The sequence below is a fragment of the Erinaceus europaeus genome, chromosome 9 (genome assembly GCF_950295315.1).
Source record: "Erinaceus europaeus chromosome 9, mEriEur2.1, whole genome shotgun sequence".
Taxonomy (NCBI): domain Eukaryota; kingdom Metazoa; phylum Chordata; class Mammalia; order Eulipotyphla; family Erinaceidae; genus Erinaceus; species Erinaceus europaeus.
In genome coordinates, this window is record NC_080170.1 from 34,223,284 (window position 1) to 34,235,123 (window position 11,840).

Consider the following 11,840-nt stretch of genomic DNA (forward strand, 5'->3'; position numbering starts at 1 on the left):
AATGGTGGTCAAAGCAGGCATTCTTTGCAACTCAAACTATATCGTTAAGTAAGGCAAATCAACAATTATAATACTTACCTGCCAAGGTTCAAAGTCAGGTATATATGCACAGGTGTTGCCTGGGATATACGGCCCACGCCCTTCCTCACATCTGCTCAGACGATCCAAGGCATAAGCCAGAGCATACACGGCCTGTCTCACGTTGTTTGTGATTCTCAGCTGAGACACGTCCAGGTAGGTATTCTGAAGCTCTTCCAGCTTCTCCTGCCCTGTACAGAACTCATCAGACATGGCCTGCAATCTGTCCCCTTGCCCAATCACATCCACTCTGTGGTCAGTATTGTAGGGCACACTGCTGTTGGGCCAAGTGCAGTTAAAAGCAGTTTGCCAGAATTCAATGGTCAGGACGTCAGTTGGGTCCTTGCTAGGATGAATATCATAAAGAAATTCTTTCAGTCCTGGGATATCAGCTCTTGGCACTGCAAATCCAATAGTGCCACCAAAATATGGGAAGTATTCAGGCTTTGCCAGGACAGCTGACGTGATCCAGGATTCACTGGCAATCCATGTCCTGCCCGTGATATTGTGGTGAACTATTGCCATCACCAAGGGCCCAAGGTCAAGATCAGAGGCATAGAGCACAATGACTCGGGCTGTGGATTCCTTTATAGTGTCAATCACTTTTTGCATTTTCTCACTGGAATAGACTCTGGGAATAATTTCAGAGAATGCGACACAGTAGCTCATCTCCTTCAGCATCTCACTGAAAGTGGTCATTCCATCCATCCCATAGTCATCATCACTGGAAATAGTACCTACCCAGACCCAACCAAAGTGAATGATCAAGTTTAGTATAGCCGTCATCTGGATATCATCATTGGGTACCATGCGGAGGTAAGATGGAAACAGATATTTTTCACTAAGAATTGTGCTGGTAGACACATAACCCACCTAGAATTGAAAAGGCACATGTTGTTATTAGAAAGTTATAGCTAGGGAGTCAGGCAGTAGTGCAGCAGGTTAAGCACACTTGGCAAAAAAGCAAGGACCAGCATAAGGATCCCGGTTCAAGCCCCTGGTTCCCCACAGAGGAATTGATTCACAAGCAGTGAAGCAGGTCTGCACGTGCCTATCTTTCTCTCATCCTCTCTGTCTTCCTCTCCTCTCTCCATTTCTCTCTGTCCTATCCAACAACAACAACATCAATAACAATAATTACTACAACAACAACAACAAAAACAACAAGGGCAACAAAAAGTAAATACAACATGATGGGCCTAGACCTCTAATAAATCCCTCTCTCCGTTGTTACTGGCCATGTCTATCAGGAACAACACAATTAACCCCTTTGTGGGCCCTCATAGGACCTTGCCCTCAACTTGATTCAACAATGGTAGAGAGGATGTTGTCCCTTCAGAGGATGGACAACATACTCTATGTTACACCTGAGGAAGATGAGTCCTGATATTGGGGCAGCTTGGAATGTTCCTACTTATGACCACAGAATGTGAGCTCAGATCTACAGGGATGCAGAGGTCACATAGGCTCCTAAGCTGAATATGGGCCCCAGATCACATCAGATCTATGGGGTTTACAATATTTATACGCGGTTCCCATATTAGGGAGCTACTCTCTTCCCTGATGCAGCTTTCTGGTCCTTTTTCCATCCATGACATCATCTCCCCAGACAATAACTTGGATCCACCTGCATATCAGATTTCAGGTTCAGGGGGAAAAAACTAGTATAGCCACAGGCCCTTTGGAATATAACTAAAATATGCCTACTAGCTATCTACAAAATGGAGGACCCACCAACTCTTCATTTGCACTATTCCAGCCTTTAGGTCCATGATTGTTCAACAACTTGTTTGGCTTAATATGTTAACTCTCTTTTCAACCACCAGGTGCCAGATGCTAGCACGACACCGACCAGACTTCCCTGGACAGACAACCCCACCAATGTGTCTTGGAGCTCAGCTTCCCCGGAGCCCTTCTCCACTGGGGAGAGAAAGAGAGACAGGCTGGGAGTATGGATTGACCTGTCAACACCCACATTCCATGGGGAAGCAACTACAGAAGCCAGATCTTCCACCTTCTGCATCCCACTATGACCTTGGGTCCATACTTCCAGAGGGTTAAAGAACAAGAAAGCTATCAGGGGGAGGGGAAGGGATGCAGAGTTCTGGTGGTGGGAGTTGTGTGGAGTTGTACCTCTATTATCCTACGGTTTTGTCAGTGTTTCCTTTTCATAAATAAAATTTTTAAAGTAAATAAATAAATAAATATTAAGATTTTTTTAAAAAAGAAAGTTATAGCTATATCTCATGTTAGACCACTCCGAATTTTTTCTTTGTTTGTTTTGGTTTTTCTGTTTCTGTCATAACTGGGGATTTAATCCCTCCAGATCAACCTTATCAGAGAGACAGAGAGAGGCTAGGGGAAATATCACAACACAAGAGCTTCCTCCAATAGAATGGATACCAGTCTTACACCTGGGTCAAAAGCATGGCAAAACAAACAAATTGTCTAAATGAGCTACTTTTTCCGGGCCCTCTAGTTATTTTTACTGGACACAAGGACCTCAGTCTTGACTAGGCAGTTGGAGGCACTAGTTGTTAAAATGGTGATATTCAGGCAGTAGTACCTAGGAGGCAGTAGTGTCTAAGTAGGATGCTGGACTTGGAAGTATGATGTCCCAATTTTAATGCCCAAAATCCTACGTGCTAGAGTGATGCTTTGATGTCATAGCTATCTTTGATAAATAGATAGATAAATAAATAAATAAATAAAATCAAAGGAAAAAAGATGATATTCAGTGCACCATCTTTCATAGATGGGATCACAACGCAAACAGAAGTCATTCTCCTGATACTGGGGTGTGAGCTGGACCCTCCATTCTCTTCCCTCTGACTCTTCATCTGCATACATCAGGGAGCAAGTAGACTCAACTGTCTACTGAACTAACCCACTTCTCCCCATTACTCTCTCTCTTGCTTCTTTCCTTCCTTCTTCTACTCAGATCTTTACTGCCACTATTTCTCCTCTTTGTTTCCTCTTCTCTTCCCTTGATCCTCCGTACCATGACAGAACTAGATCCAGAGCTAGAACTGAGAAAGGTGTTTAGAAATATCTCTCCACCTCAGCTCAAGTTTAAGTCAGTCTAACCTACTAAGTTCCCAGAGGTCCAACTCTTATAGGCATGTGTCTAAAAAAGTGAAGAAGTAGGTTGTATTTCTTTTCTCCTCATTTATCAAGACTGTATTTATTTTTCCATTCATAACTTATGAATATATTTTCTGGGGCTTGGGAGGTGACTCAGTGGTAAAGTCACCAGCACCGCACAGAAAAGTCAAAAAAGAAAGTGGAATTTCCTGCATGGTAGAAAAGTGCTTTGGTATCTTCATCTCAGTGCTTTAGTCTCTCCGTCTCTCTTTCTCTCTCTTTGTCTTTCTCTCTCTCTCCCTCTCTCTCTTTCACACACACATGTACACATACACACACACACACACACACACACACAAATAACTGAGCCATAAAATTGACTCACTAGTAGTGTATATTCCTTCTGTGTATAAGGTCCTGGGTTCAATCCCCAGAATTACATTAAAAGGGGGTGTGCAGAGAAGATATCTCAGTCTATTAGAGCACCAGCTTGCATGCCTGAGGTCCCAGAAACATACATAATGAAGGAACATTTATCACTTTCTAATCTAAATATCCCAATCCCAATCCAGCTAACAATAAATCACACACACACACACACACACACACACACATGCCCTCCTGGGTTGTACTATAGTTACATATCTGTCAACTTCTTCATAAGGAACACAAGAGCATTTTCTCTGCTCTCTGTTCTGTGTTTTACTCTTATACCAATGGCTAATGTTTATATTCCTCTTTGGAGAAAAGAAACATATGTAAGAGATCTGCTTCAGGAAGCAGAGATACCTGATTTCCAATTCTGACTATTATCATGTATCCCTGCTGCTTGTCTGAGGTCTCATGCCTAAGGTCCTGGCTGTGCATCCCAGTCCCTCCCCACGGTCCTGTGTCTCAGTATTTCCCTGTTGCTCCTGCACTTGTATTTGCAGCTTCAAAATATGATCTATGCAAATACAACTTCTTACAATTATTTCAAGCCTTTCCATTACTTCACTCATACAAATAATCATCATCCACATTAACAAGTCCTCACTATTGAAAGTTTAGTGGCTATCATTAGAAATCATTATAGAGGGAGTCGGGCAGTAGCACAGCAGGTTAAGTGCAGGTGGCACAAAGTACAAGGACCGGCATAAGGATCCCGGTTCGAGCCCCCAACTCGCCAACTGTAGGGAAGTCGCTTCACAAGCAGTGAAGCAGTTCTGCAAGTGTCTTTCTCTCCCCCACTCTTTCTTCCCCTCCTCTCTCTATTTCTCTCTGTCCTATCCAACAACAATGATATCAATAATAACAATAATAACTACAACAATAAAACAACAAGGGCAACAAAAGGGAATGAATAAATATTTTTTAAAAATCATTATAGAGGGAGTCGGGCTGTAGCACAGCGGGTTAGGCAGAGGTGGCACAAAGCGCAAGGACCAGCATAAAGATCCCAGTTCGAGCCCTGGCTCCCCACCTGCAGAGAGTCGCTTCACAAGCAGTGGAGCAGGTCTGCAGGTGTCTATCTTTCTCTCCCCCGCTCTGTCTTTCCCTCCTCTCTCCATTTTTCTCTGTCCTATCCAACAACAACAATAAAACAACAAGGGCAACAAAAAGGGAATAAATAAATATATTTTTTAAAATCATTATAGAGTGGCACAGGAGGTGGTACAAAGGATAAAATATTGTACTCACAAACTGAGGTCCCAAGTTCAATTCCCAATACTAGCACATGCCAGAATGACGCTTTGATTCTCTCCTGTTCTCCATCTCCATTAAAAAATAAAACTTTTAAAATGAAAGAACTTTAGAACTTTACTTGTATGTCATAATAACCCATTCTTTCTGATATCTATCCTCATGTTGAAAAGTGCCACTGTCTTGAATTGAAAATACCTTACACAGGGCCAGGGAGGTGACTCAGCATTAGAATGTATGCCTTGCATGCATAAGACCCTGCCCTCAATCTCAGCACCATAGAAAATGATAATGTTGGGGGGCCGGGCAGCAGTACACCTGGTTAAGTACACATATCACCATGCACAAGGACTCATGGTCCAACCCCTACTCTCCACCTGCGGGGTGAATGCTTCATGAGTGGGGAAGCAGGTCTGCAGGTATCTATCTTTCTCTATCCCTCTCTATCTCTCCTCCCCTCTCAATTTCTCTCTGATCTGTGAAACAAAAATAGATAGAAAAAAATGGCTACTGGGAGCAGTGTATTTGTAGTGCGGGCACTGAGCCCCAGTCATAAGCCTGGACGCAGAAAGAAAAAGAAGGAAGAGGAGGAGAAGGAGAAGGAGAAAGGAATGGAGGAAGGAAGGAAGGAAGGAAGGAAGGAAGGAAGGAAGGAAGGAAGGAAGGGAGGGAGGGAGGGAGGAAGGAAATGATGGTGTGCTGCTCTGGTCTTTTTCTCTCAATAAGGATGAAAATAAATTTATAGTGGTTAGATGAATAAATAAAATAGCCTGGTTAGCATCCCCAAATTCTTTTTTTTTTTTTTTTACCAGAGCACTGCTCAGCTCTGGCTTATGGTGGTTCAGGGAATTGAACCTGGGACTTTGAAGCCTCAGGCATGAGAGTCTCTTTGCATAACCATTATACTATCTACCCTTGCCCAGCATCCCCATATTCTAACTAGCTTGTGAAATTTCTAGGCCCATTCTGTAGGTTAGTGTATGGACAGAAAAGGTCATGAATAATAAGCACAAATATCAGCAAGAATCAAAATGCCTCCAGAGAACATCTATCAAAAACCACCACCAAGTGGTCCTCAGACACCTCTCAGTGCTTCACACAGAGCTGCACAGCACACCTAGGGAGATGTCAACACACCAATCCCCTGAACACAGCCTGAAGCCAGCAATTACAGCAGAATCCCAGGGGAGGTGGAAGAGTGTGAAATCACCACTAGGTAGACATCCACTCACACACCTACTCACTGAGTGGCCTGGCCTGAGAAATTCAGGGCAGCCCACCCACCAGCTCAGTCCACCTCTGTAGTTGACCCCCACTTCCCCAAGCACCTTACTATTTGCTGCAAAGCCCACAGGTTTGTGGTTCTTAAACAGTTAGATAACAGCACGATATTCTCAGATACCTGAGGGAGATAATACAACCCTAGAAGTCTCGAGGCAGCAATGGACAGGGATGATCCTCCTGCTCCCACAACTCCTGCCAGATACGCCCCCGTGCTGTTTCTGAAATGGGGCTTGTTTTCTTCTTGCCCTGTCAGGAAAACCAGCGCTGCTTCCATTGTCTTGGGGATGGAGAAACAGTTGTCAAAGATCTGGTAGCCCAAAGTGACGTTGGGCAAAATATCCTTCCTCTCGTTAATCTCCTTGAGTGTGTGGATCATGGTTTTCAACCAGCGGAAACCCCGAAAGTTAAATCTGAAAAGGAAATTGTTTCTGTAAGGAAATTGTTTCTGTCAGTAGATGCATCTTGGTCGGGGGAGGAGGGGGGACTGTGGAGTTAGGTGCTGAGAGTGTTTTTTCCAAAATCAGCAGCAGGCACCTCACTTGTATGGACACATTAATATTTCATAAGGAGCCTGATGGTAGCTCACCCAGTAAAGTCCACACATTATCATGCCCAAGGACCCTGGTGCAAGCCTTTATCCCCATCTGCAGTGTGAATACTTCAAAATCAGTAGAATAGTGATGAAGATTTCTCTCTTCTCCCTCTTTCTGTCTGTCACCTCTATCAAAAAAAATTATAAGAAGAAGAAAAATGGTAGTCATGAATGGTGAAGTTGTCCTGTAGGTTCCGAATCCCAGCAATAACCCTGGTTGAAATAGATGGATAAATAAATAAAGTTTCACAAATAACATTACAAACTTGAAGTTTTCAAGTATGAGTCACACTCATGGCTCAATTATTTGGGATGCGGGGCCTCTTTTAAACATTTGTCTGTACTGTGTATCTTTCAGAGGATATGACTCCCCCCCCAAAAAAAAAAAACCCTCATTTTCTCAAGTCCTCTCATCACTTAGAGAACCTAATAACCCTCAGGACATTTTCCCTAGACTTTGGAATTCCCTGTGCTAAGTGAGTCACCTTTCTTCATTTTCATCTTTCTATAGGTTCCTTTTATTTTCCTAAAAACATCAACTATAGTAATAATTATTATGAATGTATGTATGGTAGAGGGGGGTGAGTGGTTGTGCACCTTGTTGAGTGCACACGTTACCATGTGCAAGAACCCAGATTCAAGCCCCCAACACCTGCAAAGCGGAAACTTCACAATTGATAGGGCAGTGCCACAGGCGTCTCTGTTTCTCTCTCCCTCTCTATTTCCCATTCCCCTCTCCATTTCTATCTGTCCTATCAAATAAATATTAAATTAAAATAAACCTTTAAATAAAATATGTATGATAGAACTACATGAAATCAGTACATAAGACTGATGCCTACAATCAGTACAATCCACTGATTGTAGGTAGATAATTTTTCTGCCAGGATTTGATGGAGTTGAGAGTTGTTTTAACAGAAAATGTTCTATTCCTATCATTCTCACATAAAATCCTAATCAAGAGATCTTGTTCTTTCCATTTCCTGTCCTTGAAAAGGGAAGATATTCCTTTGTAGTTCATCTCTGCTTCTTGTCATATTTCTAAAGTGTTTCTTAAAAAAAAAAAAAAAAAAAAAAAACTATTTCCAATCCTGTCTCTTCCTTCACAGTTTTAACCATAACTTATTTGAAAGCAAAGACCTATTTTTTTTCTCTTCAGGTTTTGTTTTTGTGAGTTTGGTTTTTGTTTGTTTGCTTGCTTGTTTGTTTTGTTTTGTTTTACCAGAGCATTGCTCAGCTCTGGCTTGTGGTGGTGCTGGGCATTGGACCTGGAACCTTTGGTGCATCAGGCATGAAAGTCTTTCTGAAGGGGAGCTGGGCGGTTGCACAGCTGGTTAAACGCACTTGGTGCAAAGCGCAAAGATGGGTGTAAAAATCCCAGTTCGAGCTCTCAGCTCCCCACCTGCAGGGGAATAGCTTCACAAGCAGTGAAGCAGATCTTCAGGTGTCTATCTTTCTCTCCTCCTCTCTGTCTTTCCCTCTTCTCTCAATTTCTCTCTGTCCTTTCCAACAACAGCTATGACAACAATAACAACTACAATAAGCACAACAACAAGGGCAACAAAATGGGAAAAATGGCCTCCAGGAGCAGTGGATTCCTGGTGCAGACACCAAGGCCCATGATTACCACAGAGGCAAAAAAAAATAAAAATAAAAAAAGAAAGAAAGACAGAAAAGAAAAGAGAAAACAGAAAAGAAAGTCTTTCTGAATAACCATTTACTGTCTCCCTAGTCTTCTCTTCGGGGTTTTTTTGGGTTTTTTTTTTTTTGGGGGGGGGGGTTGTGACTAGAGTATTTAAGTATATTCAATTTCAAAAATTTAAATTAGCTGTCTGACACTGTTGGCAGATGAGATTTTTCTTTCCACGTTTCTCCAACTCATATTTTGTCTAGTTTAACTTTGTCTCCTATTTGGCATGTCAGTACTGAACTGGACACTATCAGTACAACAGGGACCGAGTTTGGCACTGCAGCATCTAGGTGAGGAAACAGAAAAACATCCAAGGAATCCAAGCACAAACTGATGGATGAGTGGTAGGAGTAGACATAGGGGCCAGAGACACAATGCAGAGGAACTCAACCAGCCTGGGGCTTCCAGGAGGACAAGGAAACAAGGACACATGCCTCAGGAAGAGAAAGAGCATGTGTGAAGGCGTGCTGATAAGAGGACAGTTAACATTCCAGACATGAAAAGTTCAGCAAATTTGGAGGAGAGAGTGAGAATGGGTGTGTTGCTGGGAAGAGGAGGTAGAACAACCAGAAAGTTCTAGAACGTGAAGGACTTTATCATCGTAAAATAGTTGGTATCCAAATTTGCACTGCTGGCAATATCAATCAACATACCCATTCCTGAAATAAATATAGCAGTATATTTTTAAAGGAAGCTAGCAGTACATTTCAAGAACTAGAAAAATGTCTATTTGTTGTGAATCAATAATTCTACTCCTAGGATGAGGAGATAACATAATGGTTATGCAATAATTCTACCCCTGAGAATTTATCTTAAGAACTGTTCTTCCCAAAGGAAAAGGATGTTCATTACAAAATTATTTGTCATGCTGATAATCTACAAAAGGCTTACCTGCTCAGGGATAATAAATTATGGTACATTGACTTCAGGGGAACAACTCCTATCACTGAGAAACTCTAATTAGAGAAAGTACATAGTAGCTTGTATATATTGGGTTGTCAGAAAAGCCATGACATGTTTTTTCTTTTGTATTTTTTAACATAGTTTAGGTAATGAAAGTGTTTTATACAACCATACATCACTACAAAACACCTTTTATCTTCTTATTGCAAGTAAATTTCCCACATTTCCATAAATGTTTTTCTATACAAAGATGCATTATGACTTTTCCAACAGCCCAATAATATTCACTATAATATGTGTATTATACACATATTTACATATGTTATCATATGTAAAGCTATTTCCATAATATATCTAAAACTTCACATAAATTATATGAACATTGGGTGGGTAGGTGTCAGCAGAGAAATTGGTTATTTTCACAAGACAATTATAAAAGACTGGGAATCTGGAGTGATTGTTCTTTTATTTGGTTTGCATTATGATCATCATAGCATTGTGGTACAATGTACATTCTCTCCCCCCACCCCTGCCAGAAAATGCCTCTGAATCCTCACTTTTAAACCAATCAAAAATAAGAATTTAGACACTCTCTTCCTCCTCCATGTCACTGACTTTCTCTGCTCTGTATAACATTTTCAAATCAATAGGTGAGTATTCCTTCTCTGTACACTTTAACTGATAGTTAACCAAATGAAACACAATCAAAGGGAGGAAAGTTGTAGTAAGTAAAGATTGCATGATATAGAAATTACTGAATTTTTATAGTAGGCATTTATAATCTTATATATCATATAGTACCATGAGAGTGCTCACAATATAATGTAAAATGACCAAAATGTGATGTGATGGTAGTAGAGTAGTTAATAGTTACTTTCCTATCTTCTCTGTATAAACAAAATGTGTGTGTGTGTGTGTGTGTGTGTGTGTGTGTGTGTTTCATACCCAGAAATAATCTAGTGAGTGTTTCCATTCATACAAATATTGATTCATCAATCTAAATTTCTTTATTACTCACAGATTTCATTCTTGGTATGACATTTTGGGTTGAGGCGGGATAGGGTCAAAAGATGAAGGAAACTGCCATGAATCTCAACTAAGTAATAAGTCAGTGTTTCTACGCTGTATTTTTGGAGTGTTCTGGGGTTGGAACCAAGATCTCAAGCAATGGAGGTATGCATTCTACCCTCAACCTCCCGTACCCCAAATACATTATGAATTTGGGACCTTGCATGATATCACTACACCAGTGGTGCTGTTCCAACACACTAAATATTTGGTTTAGTAACAATACACAGAACTTCAACATTGAATAAGTCTGATTTTGCTGCAGGTCAGCATGGTTCCCACCCAAGGAACCCTGTTCTATATCATACGGAGCCTGTCCTTTTTCTTTCTAAGGTACAGAATGGGGAAAAGATACTCTTGAGACCCAGCTTCTCTTGTTTCTGAGTAATCCAGGATGTCGAACTTGGAAAAACTGAAACTCAGATACAGTACTTTTCCTGAGTCAAGTAAGTATCTAGTGTTAGTCTCTGGTTCTAGTTTCAGACTTTGACCACATGCCCAATACTCCTTCACTTCCCCCACCTACAAATGATGAAATAAGAAGAAACAGTAGGGGAAGGAGGAGGGCTTTGGGAAGGAGGAGAAGGAGATAAAGACTTACCCTTCACATTTTGCTGAAACTGGTTCCAAAATAGACTTGTTTGCTGGGATGATCCTGGAGTGAACAGGAAACATCCCTCCAATAACAAGTGTATGGTTCTTGGCATCTACATACCCATTCAAATCAAACTTGCCCAGCAACCTACAAGTCTCTTCTTCCTCTTCTTTGCTTTCAGTGTCCAGTCCAACCCATAAAAAGGCAAGCAATCCTAGAAACAAGACTTTCTTTCTGCCGGCCATTTTAATAAGGTGTTTTTTTCTTGGGGGGGGGGGGGAGTTGGGGGAGAATATGAACACTGGTGAAGGTTGTGATGATGCTCCTAGCTAGAATGCTATCTTGAGGCCTGCAGGCCCCACCCCAGTGGACTGGGCCTGCCACTACTTGCTACATAATTGTCACGCCTCAGTCAGTCACACAGCCTCACTTGTAATTTGTGGATCTAAGTGCTGAATATTTTTAAAGAGCCTCATAAACTCTCTTCTATGCTCAACAACAAAATCTAATGACATAACAGTGGATGTGGTGCATCTCAAATAGAATTATTTCATTAAGTAGAGATGTTCATTCTCACTAAAGTTTCCCTTATGGAAGGTGCTTCTGTCCTGATAAGGAAGGACTTCCTGCTTCTTCTTAAAAAAAAAAAAAAAAAAAAAAAAAAAAGGCATGTACCATACTCAAGGACCTGGGACAAGGCCCCTGGTCCCTCACCTATAGGTGGGACACTTTAGGAGGAGCAGTAGAGCAGTGCTATGGGTGCTCTCTGTCTTTCTCTTGCTTCCCTTCTCTTTCATTTTCTGTCTCTTTCAAATAAAAGAGGAGGGGAAAACAGCCACCAGAACTAGTGGTAGAATCATAGA

At 41.4% G+C, this 11,840-nt stretch overlaps 1 protein-coding gene across 1 annotated transcript in view; it reads right to left on the reverse strand.

Annotated features, from left to right (window-relative positions):
- LOC103111743 (vomeronasal type-2 receptor 1-like) overlaps nt 1-11,222 on the reverse strand; it is a 33,815-nt gene extending 22,593 nt beyond the window's left edge. The window contains exons 1-3 of the mRNA XM_007521080.2: nt 10,984-11,222; nt 6,248-6,539; nt 79-951 (exon numbers count right to left, since the gene is read on the reverse strand). Coding sequence (XP_007521142.2) covers nt 79-951; nt 6,248-6,539; nt 10,984-11,222 — 1,404 coding nt within the window. The remainder of the gene's footprint in view (nt 1-78; nt 952-6,247; nt 6,540-10,983) is intronic.
- Between the last annotated feature and the right edge of the window lie 618 nt (nt 11,223-11,840).